This window comes from Pezoporus occidentalis, unplaced genomic scaffold (genome assembly GCF_034315485.1).
Source record: "Pezoporus occidentalis ecotype Australia unplaced genomic scaffold, CSIRO_AGI_Poc_V1 ctg4, whole genome shotgun sequence".
In the NCBI taxonomy this organism is placed as follows: Eukaryota; Metazoa; Chordata; class Aves; order Psittaciformes; family Psittacidae; genus Pezoporus; species Pezoporus occidentalis.
The window spans coordinates 22,790,984-22,808,728 of NW_026915724.1; the positions used below are offsets into that span (position 1 = coordinate 22,790,984).

Here is a 17,745-nt window from a genome sequence, read left to right on the forward strand (position 1 = left end):
CTAAAGTTACAGCCCACTGTATTTATGGACAAAATTTAGTTAACACAGCTCTCACTTACCTGATAAAGGGCTACACAGAAGAGGAACAGTACCATATAGATGATTTTGTACATGACAATTCTACCCTCAAAGCTGACAAAGAAGAACATGCCCCCACAGACGTAAATCCAGTACTTGATGAACATAGCCATAACGAGCTTCCCCAGGACTTTCATAATATCCTGTTCATCCTCCTCATCTTCTTCCTCTTCCTCCTCCTCCTTTTCCTCCTCCTGTTCTTCTGCCACTTCTCCCTCTTGTGATTCCTCTTCTGCAAATACAGAGTCACATTTGGCCTCTGTCTGTTCTGGGGACTTTTAGTAAGAATTGAAATGGGTGGACACAACACAGAAATTTAAAACACAATATTCACAAGAGACTGTATTGCTGAATCATACATGCCTCCAGAGCAAATGAAGGAGTTTTAACTTCATATGAGCTTCAACCTGCTTCTGGAGCCATACAGTGCATAGCTGTACATCCTTACCAGACATCACTCCTCACTTTGTCTGAAATGCAGGCAGCTGTTAGTGGAAAGTTAAAGCCTAAGGGTTGTATAATGGATAACAGTCAAAACACTTTCCATAGCAATACCTATATTCCCAGGCAAGAAACCTTTTAAACTGGAAAACAAAGAAGCAACCAGCACCACCATAAATCTCTCATCTTGAGTTTGAAGTTTAAACTCTCATTCTGAGTTTGAACCTCTCATCTTGAGTTTCATCCTTTAGAGAATATTGTGGTTACCTCCAAAAATCACTAGTAGGTGAAAACATTAACATAAAACCAAAAAAGCTTAAAAAATATAAATGCTGTACTAACACTGCTGTTTTCCAAAGAAACCACCACTTATCCAGCTTCATCTGATGTACCTGAGCCACAGAAGAAAAGACAAGCTGATTTTGCCTTATGAAGAGGTCAGGATTCCCCAGTTATTAACCTTGTGAGTCTGGTGGAGGGCAGGTTAAGTGTGCTCCCAGTACTAAGTACATGAGAAATATCTGGGAAACAGGACTTGTCATACCCATAGCATGTAGCTGCAATGCTTTTCTTCCTGATGAGAACAATATTAAAGGTTTAACCATCAAATGACTTGTCCAATCCTTTTGTCCCACTCACCATCCCTCTTCTTAGACTCTTCCCTTGCTCCTGCCTTGAAAATCCTTGCAGTGTCCAGCTCTGGCACTAATCAGATGTTTTACTGAGACAAATATTGTACCTAATCAAACAGGACACTACATCACTGCTTCCAAGGCTGGCTTTCTATCATTTCAGTGAGTTGAAGTTCTACAGATAAGCATACAGTGAGACAGAAACAGGCAAAGAAGGTAAGGAGGAACACCTGCCCAGGACAAAAAAGAGAATAGGCTGTAAAGCTGTTACAATGAGCTGAAACTAGCAGCAAACTTTGCTCTCAGGGATGCTTCTTCCAGCATAAGCCCCTGCACTGAAAATATACATGCTCATTTTCCAATTGAAATCAGTAGTTTAACTTCTGGCTTTGTACTAGTATTTACGTACAATAAAACTTCCAATATTTGGCAACTGAATTTTCCTATATAAGCTTTTCTCCTGTGGTTAAACTCCTAGGGCAATTAATCTGCTGGTTTGAGTTAGGGACACAGGAGTAAACTGATTATTTGAAAGTTCTGTGACGTTTCTTAAAGGAGTAATTTTAATTACCTTCCAGTACAGAGAATTCTCATTTTATTTAAATTTCTAAAGTTCAAAGCTGTTTTATTTTTATATCCTGAAAGACAGTTGCAAATAGATTTGCAATTTCTTTCTTGGTTAATGAAAGATATCTTGCTAACTGCTTTCACAGGAATGTAGTAACTGGAACTTCTATCATGACTGAAGAATTAAATTGAATCTGGCTTTACCTTTTTCTTCATTTTCTTCACTTCCAACTTTGACCTCAGATAAAGTAGCTTCTTTAAGCTGAAGTGCTTTCTGTTCAGTGAGGTGTTGCCTAAGCAGTAGCCAGAAAGTAATTGTGAAAAGAATCTGCAAACAAAAATCAAAAATAACAGACTAATTGTATATCTTACATCCTATTAACGCAAAAATATGTTTTCATGAATTTTGCATGCCTTTGTTTTCTCCGTCCATCAGAAAATGGCAATGATGGCATCACTGTCAGAGAGCACCTTTGTGGAAGTTAAGTAATTTAAGTACATTCTTAAGTAATTTAGGAAACATCCTGCATTATAAACAACTTTATTTCATCTGCATTTTTCCACTGAGGAATAACTTACTGCTGCTTCGTTTCGTAAAGGTATTTACCAATATGATTTTATTCTACCCCATTCTATTCAGTTTGAAACTACTGTCTTATAAGTTTAAAGATCTTTTCATTATGTATAGATTGGAATAATTCCCATTTGTCCACTTTTGTTCAGTTTTCCCTTCTTTCAGGGAAGAAGAACATGCAGGTGAGTGTTACTGTCATTCCTGGAGCGTGATCTAGCCTGAATTTTGATTTAAGGGGTTTGGTGCTTCAGGTGCTTAAACACAATTAATTGTAAAATTAAAAAAAATATTTTTTAGATATCTTTAAGTTACAGAAGGCCCAGTAAATTGAATATACCTTGCATTTGGAGCAGTTACAAGATTTAAGATGGCTCATAATTCTTTGAAAAGCTTTAAGAGATAATAGTTCAACAACAGCAGGATACCTTAGAAATAAACAAATCTCTTTAATGAAGAGTGAATTTCTGTGTTTTGCAAAAAGCTAAATTCAACAGGTTGCAACACTGCTGGCCAAAATTCAGAAAACAGTATGATGACTATTCATCACACACTTGATTTTATGCTTACTTTCTACAAAGTTTCTACTGATTCCAGTGGTGCAGAGGATGACATATTTCACTACTTAAAAGAATAAAATCTCAAACAGGAAGCATGTAAGAGCCAAGTATTTTTCACACAATAGAATGACAAGGCCAGTAGTACAATGTAAAGAACTCTCCTGTTTTTCATCTAATATGCAAGTATTTCATGGGAGAAAGGAGAGGTTAGGGACAATTGTTTTCACTGATACTGCAGCTATTGCTGAGCTGCAGCAGAAGATTGTCAGCCTGTGTGAACTGTCACAGCTTCTCCAGATACCTCCTGGAGGTCTGGCTTTTGCAACACAAACCTTTGATATTGTAAACCACAGATTTGTTTTGCAGTGATTAGCTCCGTCTCCCTGCTGCATTTACTCCTTGTTCTTTTTGGCATTTCCAGAGCCAGAGCTGGCTCCAAGAAAAGTCTCGAAGTGATGCACATCAAAGAAATGCTTTTAGTCACCTTTTACAGTACCCATTTAATTTCCTTTTCAGACCAGAAAACACCCACACAGTATGCAGAATATTATGCAGAAAGAATTACTGTACATTTCTTTCTATTTTTGTTTCTTTGAAGAATACAGTATTGAAATTTTATTTAAATTCAACCATTATAAAAAGGACTTTAAACTAAGAATAACAGGGAGAGTTAATAGCAGCCTTGAGAGGGAGTGATGGACAGGGCTGACAAGCGAAGGGTGTCTGGGGCAATGTGAACAGAAGGAAACACATAATCAGCAAAACAGGGCTTATGCAAGGTCACTTAAAGCATTTGTACAGAAGCAAGAAAATGCCTTAAAGGCACCATTACAGGGAAACCTTCCAGATCCTTTCTGGGAAATCAGTGTGCCAGGTGCCTCTCTGAAGTGCCTGCACACTAATGCATGCAGCATGGGCAATAAACACAAGGAATTAGAGACCTCGGTGCAGGGCTACGAACTTGTTGGGATCACAGAGATGGGGTGTGATGGCTTGCAGAACCACAGTAGAGAAACAGAGGTTCTTTATGAAGCATGGGCAAGGAAAATGAGGAGGTAGAGTTGTGATATGTGGAGTCTCCCTTCCTGGGGACATTCAAAAGCCATCTGGGCACTGTCCTGAGCCATCAGCTCTAGATGGCCCTGCTTGAGCTGGGGAGTGGACTAGATGATCTCCAGAAATCTTTCAGCCTCAACCACCCTGTGATTCTGTAAAATTTACAGAGTGCATTGTATTCAGACTAAAAACCAGCATTACATATCTTCTATTAGTTTTATGGGTGAAGCCAAATTATCATAAATAAACAACAGCTTCATTTCTGACACCAGCTAGTTTTAGATGTCTGATGATATAGCTACCAAGAAACAACATCAAAGGGGCTGATGTATTAAGACAGTTAAAACTCCTTAAAGATTTACAAAGTTATTGAGAGAAACTGTAGAACTTCTCTTGCAGAACCCCTTGAGCTTTAGGTCTCTCTTACTAAACTAGCCCTATCTTTAAGAGAAAAATAATACAGCACTCACTAATTTTCAAACGCATTAAAGAATCAGACATGGTTGTCCAAAGGGCACTGCCAACAAGGAAAATGACTTACAGAATCACCTTAAATGTTAATTAGGTGTCACAAGGGAAGTGATTCACTTAGTGCAAGCGGAACCGTGCCAACTAGATGCACTCTCTGAGACATGCCTCTTGGGTGCTCTAGGAAACAACTTCCTATTATGCTCATTCCCACCCCCAAAGGCAAACTTGCCAACCAAAATACATTTTGTAGTGCTTTCAAGACAGCAAAGAAAATAATATATCACACACTAAGGTCAACAGACTCTTGTTTCTGACCTGAAATGGACTGCAACTCATGCTGCTCCAGGTGTAAGGATAAAGAATTAAATCTCAATCACAACTGTGCATTGCTGCTTGTATGAAATCATAAGGGCGTGAGTAGTACTGGTAATTGCAATGACACTGCAATTCCACTTGCCATCATAGTCAGAGACAGACCTGACATCCCATGGGTATTAATCTAATAAATCATATCACATCTAGTTTTGTATCCAGTTTATAAAACCAAACAAGTGAATAATTTCCATCCACTAAGGATTTTCTACAGAAATAACATGAAAATCTACAATGATGTCTGAAACTTTTGCTTTGGTATTAGCTTAAAAAGCAAGAAGTAATTTTCTGAACACTATTTTAAAATTACTTATCCTTTATTGTAAAACTGCTACTGAACACGGTTATACTGAATACCAAAGATTCACTCTTAAAGAAATGCCAGGAGTTCCAAATTTTTAATCACAATATATTCTGTGGTTTTGTAAACAGATCTCAGCTATTTGTAACACCTACCTTTGATGCCAGCTCCCCAGGTTCCTTTCTTTCTAAAAAACCGGATACTTGAGGAAGCTCATCGTTCTTGAGCTCAATACTCCATATATACTGCAACGTTAGCAGTAAATTGCCATAGAAAACCATGAATGGGGAACTGATCATGGCATATTTCCTTCGGTCCCGAATCATCCACAGTGTGCAAGACCAGATTAGTAACACAAAAGTCAACCAGCTGTGATATGTGATACTCCATGCCTTGTGGAAGGAGGAAAGAGAAGAAAAAATGTTCACAGATGCATTCAGGAACAGCACTGCGCATATTGCCATTTACAAACTTCTCTACTTAGTGCACATTTTCACTGGCATGAGACTTTCACACATCTTATGAGCTCCTTAGCCAGCTACAATAAAGCCTTTGAAGAACATGCAGAAAGTAGAGTCTTAAGAAGTCCACAGCTGAGAGCAAACCCTGCTTTGTGCATTAATTGCACCTTAGTAAGTTTTATAAGCAAACTCACTGCTTCCCAGTACACCAAATTAAAAGAGACAGAAAATACAGACTGACTTTTGGGCACACAAGGTCTTGCAAAACAGCAGCAAAGAATTCAGAGTGGGAATATCAAAACATACCAACATCAACATAACATATCAACAGATGCTACATTCAAGCACTCTGACAGACTTACAAAACCTAGCTAACTTCTAGCTTTTGTGGAATCAATTTAAATTGGAAAGCTATGGTACGCACACACTGTAGTCTACACTAATCATGTTAAATTACCTGAAATACTCACAATTATAGAATGTTTCCTGTAGCTTGCAGAAATCAGCTACTGAAAACTGCTCTATTCGACACTTGGGGAAAAAGATTGGGGTTTTAAGTGTTTTTTATTAACACTGTGTTACCGATTTATGACTAAACTCAGTTACATATATGCTGGTATAACTGTGGAGTAACTGTCAATAAAACATTTTAGATACCTTTTCAGTTTAAGTGGAAAAGTATGAAACATTAAGAATATTTCAGTTTAGCTCAGGTCCCTTGTGAATGATGTCTTTTAAGGGTATGTGAAAAACACCAATATGCTACTTCATTGTCCTCATATAAGAAAATAACTTACATTAAGCTGTTTTTGGTTACGGTGTAAGTGGATCTTGCATTAGATCACAACATAAATAAATTCATAAATTAATTTGGGTCATGTAAAATTGGGATAGTATTTCTCCACTAAGAAAACAGTAATATCTCAATATTAAACTGCAAGAAAACTCTTTAAATATATCTCCTCCTTTGATATTGAGATATGACCCTAGAAATGAATTAAAAAGGAAATGCAGATTATATGAAGCATGTGGGCTTTACAAACAGGAAAAAGCGGCATTTTGTCAATACAAAAATAACTACTTTGCTAATGTCTCAGAACTCATCAAACCAGATCCAGATTCTGCACAAGGAGTCTGCCTTATTTAGTGGAGAAACTGTTCTTGTTAAAGAACAGCAAATAAAGTTTGAAACTTTATGCAAACAAGAAGCAGCCAAGCTTTTTTTTTTTTTTTTTTTTACCATTAAAATTGGACCAAGAACCTTTATGGTTAATTTCATCACAGTTGAAACCTTTCCAAAACAGTAAAACCAAAGCTTGCATTGGGACTATAAGGAGAGATCTGAACATGATGCTGAAAACTTGCTACAGTGCAGGGCAAGGTATTTGCATCAAGTTGGCTCAGAAGCAAGGAACAACACAAGGAAAAAAATCAGGGTGGTAAGTAAAACAATAGCAAAATATTGCTTGTCATGAAGTTGTGTTTTTCTTGAGACATTTCTGTGCCAATATAGGAAATCAAGCTTTACAGATATTTTCTTCTCAGTAAGTAACTGGATGCGTGCCTCAGGCTGAAGTAGGAATTATATTTTTAAAAATTCACTATATTGCTATGAAATGCTTTAATTTTGTAGGCAAATTTCTGAATGAAGTAAAAGCATGACAAGCCTGCTGTCCTGGGTTCAGCAGTAGCAGTCATTTTTCTCATTCTTAGTGGCTGGTGCAGTGCTGTTTTTGACTTTCAGCCTGGGAACAGTGCTGATAACACCGATGTTTTTAGTTGCTGCTCAGTAATGTTTACTCTGACCAAGGACTTTCTGAGTCTCATGCTCTGCTAGGGAGGAGGGGAAGCTGGGAGGAAGCAGAGACAGGACACCTGACCCAAACTAACCAAAGAGGTATTCCATACCATAGCACATTATGCCCACTATATATACTGGGGGCAGTTACCTGGAAGGCCTAGATCACTGCTCAGGTCGGGCTGGGTATCGGTCAGCGGGTGGTGAGCGGTTGTATTCTCAGCCCTTGTTATTTCCCTTATCATCATTATTATTGGTGGTAGCAATAGTGGTTTGTGTTGTACCTTAATCACTGAGCTGTTCTTATCTCAACCCGTGGGAGTTACATTCTTTTGATTCTCCTCCCGATCCATCCGGGAATGGGGGGGGAGGAAGGGGGGGAAGTGAGCGAACGGCTGCACGGTTCTGAGTTATCAGCTGGCCTTAAACCATGACACCTGCTTATGTAGAGCTTGGGAATCAAAAGAAAACTGAGCCCCAGTGGTTTTCTGACATTCAACGAACAACAAAAGCCGGGACTCCCAGTCCTGGAAATGTGATGGCTTACCCAGAACCCTGTGTGCTGCTGTATTTATAGATGTATAATAAGCCTGGGAATTATGCATTAATAACCTAAACCAGACCCAAAATGATGCAGACATCATACTGATAATTACTAACCCTAATGCAAACAATTACTGAAAACTCACCAATGAGGCTTTCAGGAAAACATTCAGAAGACACATTTTTTTGTTGTTGTTGCCAGCACTTACCATCATAGCTATCAGAGCACAAATATAACTTTGTTTCATGATAAACTGAAACACAGAGACCAAGGCATGTAATTTAACATTTTCTTTTTCCTCCTGAGTAAATTCTTCTTCCTCTTCCTCCTCCTCCTCTTCCTTTTCTAAGTAGAAAAAGAAATTCTTATTTGCAATTCATGCTGGTCTAAAGGTAGCATGTGCACTCTCTCTCCTGGAATGGTTTCACTTGCAATCACTCTGATGGTTACTTCTACAGCAATCAGCAAGCAGAACTGTACACTACAACCAATAAAATCATATTTTGTGTTCCATAGCATAGACAGACTTTTACTGTATGTTCCGGTGAATTCTAAATCAAAACTGAGAGTGTTGCACTGAAATTTTAGATTCTAGGTCAAAAATTACATCTGACTACACTAAAGCAATGCAAACCCCACAGTCACTGTGTTGTTAGGCAAAGTATTTTGGATAGTATATGTCTAGAGCCCAGTATACAAAATTGCCACATGATCGGCTCTCATTGTAAGGTACCAGTAATTAGTTAACTTCAACAAGCTGAAGAGCTTACCAAACCAAGCCCCAAAATGCTAGAGACAGTAACTGGAGACATAGAATATGAAAAAATATGAAACTAAGGGTAATTCCCAGACAATTCACTACCTGACACGTCATCTGAAGGCTCCCATTTGTACTGTGGTGTTGAGTACATGTCTGCTTTGGCTGGACCATTTTCTAATGGCAGTGCGGGGTGGATGGTATGATAGTCAGCAGGGTTTCCATTCACTGTTACCAGCAGCACCTGCCAGGACATCAGAGAGAGACACTGCAGTTAGCGTGGCTCTCAGGAGAATGTAACTCCTATTTCTGTGCTATGCTACTGTTAAGATTGCCAGTGCTAAAGGAGCTTTAAAAGTAACTGCAGTTATGTTACTTCCTTCCAAATAAATTGGTATGTTATAGTCATGTTGCATGCAAAAGTAATGCATAACAGCTTCCAAAATTAACGGTTGTTAGCTTTTTATGCAGTATCAACAGAATTACAAAATTGTTTCAGTGAAGTTCTCTAGCAAACAGTAAAATGCTGCTGTGACTCTGAACTTCTGTAAACATTTCCTTTAAGAGATTTCAATTATTTTTTTCAAATTCCCAGAATGTCACATTGCATTAAGTAACACTTCAGTCTGCACACAAGCAGTTTGCAAAGGAATAAAACCATGGATACACAAGCAAAAGCAATTAAGTTACTGCAGTCAGGTGAGCCATAGTAAATGACTATTTCTGGGAATGCTCTTGGTCTCTCTTACCTATGAAATTAAATGTAAAGAAAAAGCAGTATAAAGATGAACTAAGTTAACACATCCACAGCTGGGGAAGGCTAAAGTTGACTGCATGGCTCAGTGCACAAACAGTAATTCAGTGAGCCCATCTTCAGACATCCTGTATTTCCCAGGTTAAATGAGTATTTACAGACAAGCTAGTAATGTATCATTATATATCCCACATTTAATCTAAAGCTGTAACAAAAAATTCATCCTCCTACTTAGGCAAACTAATACAAGATTTTCAGACTTTAGTTCACATTTGTTTCCAGTAGTTATGAAAAAAATGATTATGAATTACTTTCCATTTTAAATTAATACTGGTGAGATCTACCTTTGCTACCAGTTCAGTAACTATTGCAATTGATGCCACATTTATGCCATTTGGTAGTACTAACTCAACACTCTTGCACTGTTTTAATTTTGCAACACAAATTTCAGCCCTTGCACTTGCTTGGATTAGGGCTCCAGCAACCACTGTCATAAATCTCTCTTGTACTGGCAGATATTCACATGAAGTGGGCTACTGATGGTCATACATGCTGAAGACTGACTTCAGCTTAGTCTGTGAGATAGGAGCATAATTCGCCTTTGAAACAATGCACAGTATCTGGGTTATATTATATCCAGCAGCTACACCAAGCACAGGTGGTGGAGCACATTCAGATTTGGTTACAACTGTTCTCAAAGTTCATCTACATCTTTCATTCTTCGGTGCATACTGAACAAAGGGGTATTTCTGCTTTCAGAGTCTGCTATGGTCTATAGCAGTCAAGAAAAATGGATCATTTGCTGTCTGTTCAAACAAGGAGTTGGATTTTCTCTAATCTGCAAATTAAACTCATATGTTGTCAGTCATGCTTTAAGAGCCTTAGCATTTCAACACGAATGAAAGAAAAAATACAGCAAAGAAGCTAAATCAAGTTTAAAGATGGCTTACATTAGAAAGCATATTTTGATATCTCATTTAAACCCAATGAAATAGCAAAGATCATTTGCCAGCTGGTACTACTACAAGCAGTTTAATTTCAAATGATCAATTTCAGGGCTAATCAGCGGTTTCTCAGTGCAATTATTAAGGAAGCAAAAGACAATTATATTTAGGATAATCAGGTTATAGGGTAAATGGCAGGCTAACCATAAAAAAGACATCTTAAAAAATGTCATCTAAAGCTTTATCTGTATATATCAGTGTAATCTGTATTTACACACATTAAGGAGGATTACAAAATTACAAAGACTAGTGGTATACTAACATCCGATGGCTTGTATTCATCTTGGGTCATTGACAGAAGCTGCAAAAAGCAATGCAAGGACAAATTATTAAAAAGCATGGCTTAAGCATTAGGAAGTCTAACTTTTTGAATACATGCATGCATGTTTGGTGACTTTTGCAGATTTGCACCAAGAAATTCAGAAAGAATTCTTAAAAAGCAAACAGAATTGTACACCATAATCAATAAAATGATATTTAGTGTGCCATAGCATTGACATACCTGTACTGTATGCTCCTGTGAATTCTAAGTCAAAACTAAGTATTGCACTGAAATTTTAGATTCTAGGTCAAAGAATTAATCAGTACGCCACAATACTGATTAACTGCTTTCTAATGTTTTTCTAATGATCCACTGCTTAAAAACTACGTTTTTAAGTGATCATTAGAATTGCTGTAATTATGAAAATACTTCCTATGAAATGTTTATACTAATAGACAATGTGATACTTCATTCATTTGCCAGCCCGTTTACCACTGCAATTATTATGGCGAAGTTCTCGGGGCTTGAGTATATGTGGCTCAACAGAGTGTTTGTAGATCCCAAATTTAACTGCAACTCATCAAATTAAATTTTGCACTGCATCTGGTGAGCACAGATGGCAGAAAGCTGGACCCTTCCAGAGGCTTTTACACCAACTGCCTTAACTGCCCTGTTATAAATATTCACCAAGGACACCAGTAGCTTGAAGGAAGGTAAGATGGCAGTCCCCCCTTACCAATGACAATGCTAATTAGTAGTTACAAGGTCGATCAGATCTTTACATCAGGATCAAGCTCCCTGACAGGCTTTCTAGCTGTTTTGCACAAAGATAATGGCCTTATGCCAAAAGCCTGACCCTAAACTTCTTAAATGCAGAAGCCAAAAACATCAGCATGTTCTTTCTTTATTTCCTTACACTAGCTCTTGTTTTTATTAACTTTTACAAAATATATTCTTACTCTGCCACACAGCCTTCATATTCTGCCTGATTTATATAATCACACATGAAGATCTTATTTGCAACATATGTAATGCTGCTTCCCTTAATTTCAAAGTAACTGGGATAAAATTAACTGATTGAAATACAGTTAATGCAGAGACCCTTCCCCCTCCAGCCTTACTTTTCTCTCATCAGTTGTATAGTGGCTTGCATACCACAGACTGCGTCTTCTCTCTGCTGTCATTGGAACTGGGCTGCAGGCTATTTCTTTGTCATCTTCCCTGCTAACAGATTTTTCTTCATCAGGCATCTGCTAAACAATACAAATGACAAGACTAGTTACAGCTCTCTAAACAACAATCTTACCAGAGGAATTTAAATTTTCCCCTAATTGATGCCCCCTTTCCAAAGTATGTCCTTAAAATATTTTTTAGTGCCTAACGCACTCCGTCTATGAGCGATGACAGTTAATGAAATGGCATTTTCAGAAATAATGGCAGAACTTTTCTATAACTGCTAGTCCATCAATGCCAAGATGTTTCCTGATAGCTACAAGACATCAAAATTACACAGACCTCCACATACTACTTTACCTTACTATATAGTCATACCATAAGCTAGTACACGGATGTTTAATTTTCAAGTAAGTGTATTGAAAGAAAATTCACTCTTCTCATCTGCCTATATATATGTAAAAAGCCAATTCTTCTTCACTAACCAAGGAACTGAAAGGGTCAAGACCTCTCGAACAAACATATAAACTGTTAAAGGCTAACCTAATTCACCATTCCATGCATCAACATAAACCAAACTAGTCAGTGCTGGTCATCCACTTAGGCTCATCTAGTCTTGATTCTGAGTCAAGCCACAGAAATATCTGTGCTCATGCTTACATGTAGGACAAGGTGACTGGAAAGAGCCACTACGGATTTACCAAGGGTAGCCTGATTGCTTTTAATGCTGAAACAACTGACTGAGTAGATGAAAGGGGAGCTGTGGATGTCAGCTACCTTGATTTTGGCATCTGTGACACACTGTCCCACACGACCTTTGCATACAATCTGGTAAGATAAGGACCTGACAGATGGTCAACAAGTTGGACACAGAACTAGCTACACTCTCTTGCACAGAGCAGGGCAATGAGTCGAAGTCAAAATGGTAGTCTGTCATGGGTGGAGTTCCTCACAGACTGGCACTAGGTCTGCTACTATTCAGTACCTTCAAAACTATCTGGATGCAATTGTACCCACACAAAGTTTGTGAATGACACTGAACAATGAGGTGAGGTGGACGGGAGAAAAGCAAAAGCCACCATACAGAGATAAGCTAGACAAAGGTAAAGTCCTACACCTGGAATAAACCCACATAATAGTAAAGGCTGTGGACAGACTATGTGGGAAGCAGCTCTGTAGAACAGGCTCAGGGGGTCCTGGTGCAGAGCAAGCTGAACATGAGCCGGCACTGAACTCTGGCAGCGATGAAGGCAAACATGTCCTGGACTGCATCAACAAGAGTACTGCCAGCAGATCAAGGGATGTGGTTATTCCACTGTACCTGGCAAGTGTCAGGCCATACCTGCAATTCAGTTCTGGCATCCCCCAAATCAAGAGACATGGAAAACCTGGAGATGGTCCAGCAGAAAATTGCCAAGATGATTAAGGGGCTGGAGAAGCTGAAGGATGAAGGAATTAGGTTCTTTTTCAGCCTTCTGATACCTAAACTGTAGTTTTAGAGAAGACAGAGGTGCTCTTCTCACAGGAAGTCATGGTTATAAGACAAGAGGCTAATGGCATAATTAGATTCAGGGAAATGTCTTCTGGATATTATAAATAATGAAAAAAAAAATCACCATGAGAACAATAAATCAGTGGCATTGGCTGCTTTGCTGGAAAAATATAAGACTTGGCCCTGGACAACCTAATCTGAGGCCCTGCTCTCACAAGAAGTTGCATTAGAAGATCTCCAGAGGTCTCTTCCAACTTGGACTGTTCTGTGACTCTGTGATTGCCTATCATCCACATGCTCTGCTGCTTCATCTGTGACAGGAACTGTTACCACTAAATGGAGGAGTATTGCTAATGCACTAGTCTGAACTGCACCTTAATTCCATGGCCCAGGAGGGGCCTATAGCACAGTGACAAGCAGGAAACCTGGGTATATGTATATAAACCATGAGCTGTTACAACTCCTCGTCAGGCTCCTCCAAACTGCTTCTTGCACTGTGGTATTTTCTCCTTGAATTTCCCAACTGAGCTGTCACAAAGCAGCAAATCTTGCTGTTCATACCAGTGAAGAAGGAAGCTCAACCATGTGGCACCAAAGAGAGGAAGGGAGTGCTCTGGAGCCAGTGGGCTGCATGTGAAAGTGTGAGCATCTCCAGCACACTGTTGCTGAGCAGGACTCACTAGCCCTGCAATACCATCAGGGAGAAGTTGACACTACTGAAGTTAACTCTGCTCTCAGCCTTTGCCTGGTTTCTCACTGTGAATCATAGACCTTGACCCTACTTCTTATTTTCATTACTATTTTCCCTTTATACTTCCTTAGTTTTCTGGTCTCTCCTCTCTTCCCAAGACTTCATGTGGCATTTAGATTTTTGGCTCTGATGGAAATAATAGGTCTTGAACATTTCAGAGGAAGGTATGCAAGAACATAAAAGTGAATATTATGGGTTAATTATAGCAGTGGCTGTTTCACTATGACATCTATTAATGCCTGGATGTTTATGTATTAACTAGCAGGAATGGTGAGGATTGAAAGGTAAACTTACCTGTGCTTCAAAGTAATGTTTAAAGAAATTCTATTTTCCTGTGAAAAAAGTGCTGTAGTACTAAATATATACATATGTACTTCTAATAGGAAAAGTGCTCACGTAGGGTATTACATGGCTGTTGAACTTACCAAAGCTCAACAGACTTTGAATTACCAAAATCAAATTACAAAAACTCTACTTCCTCTCACCATATTGTCCACCTATATCAGTTGTTCAGCATATTGAGCCAAATGCTCATTAGTACAGCTGTAAAGTCTTGCTTCATAAACCCCCCCCCCCTACTCAGCAAATTACACAAGTGCTTGTGGAACCTGGAATCTGGGGCAAGGTCTTACTAACTTCAGTAGGACTTAAGTGAAGGTTCAGGAACATTGCTGAGCTGCAGCCAAACAATAGATTTCACACCAACTTTAGTAGCATTATTTTGAACTTACCTTGCTATTACCTACAAAACAGCCAGTCAACTAATTGTCATATTTTACTTCAACATGAATGGTCTCTTTGGAAGGATTTAAAATTTTTCTCTTGTCTATTTTGCCCTTTCTACTTAACAGACGCTTGCATTTCTGCTTCAAATGAAGTTTTGCTAAGTTGACTTGGTTTGCAACAGAAATATCCATCTGCCCTGGTACTTGCTATTTTACTTAAACTCTCTCTACTGCCAACAAAGAGATACCTCATGGTGTAATACTAGCTTTTTTCTGAACTTGAGGTGTTTCAAAGGCAGGGGCGCAAATTATACTTTTAATGGGAACTAGCTGGTGGTAAGTGTTCTCATTGCTTATGCAAAATCAGCTGCTGCAATAGGGTAAGAATAAATCAGGACTCTGGTCAGAGGTCTGCAAAGCTACCCATGGGAATAGGACATCCAAACATCCTAGCTGGTTTTGAAAGTCTCTCAATTCTGATCCTAACCATTAGGTCCTGTATTTTAAATGTGATTTAGATGAACAATAATTATTAATTTAGTTTTACTTCTCAGAGGCAACTGTAGAACATTTAGCATATGATTGTTTATTTATACTTGATTGCCAAACTGTAAGATGAAATAAACTGATTCTGTGCTTAAAATAATTGTCACTGCCATTTGAAACTTTACTGTAAATGTGGACCATAAAGAACTGTTTATCAACAGCATTTAGTTTGGCACCAGGGTGACAAAAAAAAACAACCCAAAAGACCTAGGATATAGAAAATGATATTTAGTAACATATTTTTAGCCTAAGAAACTATAGGGAACAGTGAGAAACCATGTTCTCTCTTCCTCAGCAGAGGAAGAAAAGTCAGAAAACACAATACTAGTCATATGATTACAACTTCTTTGTGAAAGTGCTTCGACTTGTCTAATTCTTCCAGTTCTTCCACTACCTGCGCAACTCTCAAATGAGTCTTAAATCAAACAATTCTAAAAATTCTATAAGAGAACTTTACATAAAATTGCTGTAACTCTGTTGACTTCTGTACTATTCCTTACCACTTACTGGATAGAATGAATGGGCCCTATTCATATATTCAGAACTAGCAGTTAAAATTATGAGCTGAAATCTCCAGAGGCAGATTGCTTCTTCTTATTTGCAGAGTTAGAATTTCACAAGACTCAAGGTTAGAACAAATCAGGATCCAAAGTAGAGAGCACAAGAAAAGTAAAACTTGTGCTGACCGCCAAGGGCGTTTTGCATGAGTAAGATCCATACAGAATCCTGCACTGTACACTGAAATCTCATACATGCCATACTTTGAAACAAGGACAAATGCACACACAGAGAAAACTTAGCCTGAAACGCAAGATTTAGGTCTACATTTCTTACTCTGTTTTTAGAACCTGCTATGCCAGTATTATATTTAGCTTAAGTACATCTTTTTAGACTGAATAAAGATCTGCTTATGATAATCTATCATACACATTTTATTCAAAACATGTTTTGTTCAAGAGATTCTTTTGAGTAAAACTTCTAAAATGAGCTACTTTTAACTGTACATGACAGCAGTATGCAGAGAACAACTGCTTTACAGCAGCTAGCATACTGTCTTTGCCATCCATCCAACTATAGGTAGGTTACTGCTGAGATCCTAAATACAATGTCACTTTGAAATCACTAGGGATTGCGAAAGCAGGTTATATACTTAGCAACATAATGAATCAAATACACTACAAATTTACAAGTCAAAATATATTTCAATGAAACCTGGACTACAATTATTTCTAGATTTAAAGAATTGACAATGGAGTCTACCAGGAGAAAGTCAGTAAGAGAAAGATCAACTCCTGATCCATGGCATCATTAAAGGAAAACTGAAATGCATATAGACAAAACCAAACCAAACCAAAAACCCATAAGGAGAAAGTGTGTAAAATATGGTAAATTTTGCAAATCTCGGTGTTTCTTTCTAATGACAGATATTTGCATCACTACATCTGGTGCATCAAAAATAAGCATTAATGCATGAGTATCATTTTCTTTACAATGTTCTCTTTTTTAAGTGTCCATTAATCTTTGGGGGGAAGCATCATTCCTCTGGAATCTGAAGTTCCCACGGGAGTGCCAAGACTTTGTATTGCCTCTCATGTAGTCCTGGGTTTGAGAGACAACTTTTCCTAAATTAATCTCTTAATACTTACTCGTTCTAGCTCAATTGCTTATAAAGCAGCTCTCATTTGATTTATTTCCAATTCTTGGAGACTGATTTTAGTGTCTTATGGGAATATCTATCCCAGACAACACAAATAGTCTAAAAGAAGGCAAGTCCACTATAGGTCCTCTGTAGTCCCTGGAGGAATTTGTAGGATTCTGTCTGTCCAGAGATAGACAGGCCCATTTCTCTCCACTGAAAAAGCACAGTACCTAACTTAGACCAAGACACAAAGTTTAAGATGATTAAAATTTGAAGAAAATAACCTAGGTACTAGAAATGAATTCCCAGAGGTGCTGAGATCACACAGCTCCCAGTAACTGCGTTTCACGTTTACTCCTCTGTGAGTAGTTCCCATGATTTCACTATGAAGTTTCTGAGATGCGAAGTTTTTGTTACAGTCCCAGTGCTAAAATCATAATATTATCTGGAAATCTCAATTTTCAATTAAGGAAAGAAAAAAAAGCAAGTTTCCAGATGCTGCAGCTGCAGAAAAAAAAATAGGAAAAAAACCCTAAAAAGAACCCAATGCCAGAGGGCACTGGATCACAATCTTGTGACTTTAGAAAAGCCAGTCTTAAGATTTCTGGAAACTTAAGATGTGATTTTTTAGTAAATCAAGCTGACAGTTCTGGCATCATTTACCTCTTATTATGAAGCCCAATATATGTAAACCCCAAATAACAGACAAATCAATTCACAGGTGATATATTTTGTCTGCCTTTTCCAATGTTAAACTGTTACATTATTCATTATATGAAAAATAAGAAGA

The 17,745-nt window shown here is 38.1% G+C and overlaps 1 protein-coding gene across 1 annotated transcript in view; it reads right to left on the bottom strand.

Annotated features, from left to right (window-relative positions):
* Positions 1-17,745, bottom strand: part of PIEZO2 (piezo type mechanosensitive ion channel component 2) — a 297,634-nt gene that overhangs the window by 79,573 nt on the left and 200,316 nt on the right. The window contains exons 9-15 of the mRNA XM_062633006.1: positions 11,751-11,879; positions 10,630-10,668; positions 8,715-8,853; positions 8,061-8,197; positions 5,205-5,441; positions 1,923-2,046; positions 60-310 (exon numbers count right to left, since the gene is read on the bottom strand). Of these exons, the coding sequence (XP_062488990.1) occupies positions 60-310; positions 1,923-2,046; positions 5,205-5,441; positions 8,061-8,197; positions 8,715-8,853; positions 10,630-10,668; positions 11,751-11,879 (1,056 nt within the window). The remainder of the gene's footprint in view (positions 1-59; positions 311-1,922; positions 2,047-5,204; positions 5,442-8,060; positions 8,198-8,714; positions 8,854-10,629; positions 10,669-11,750; positions 11,880-17,745) is intronic.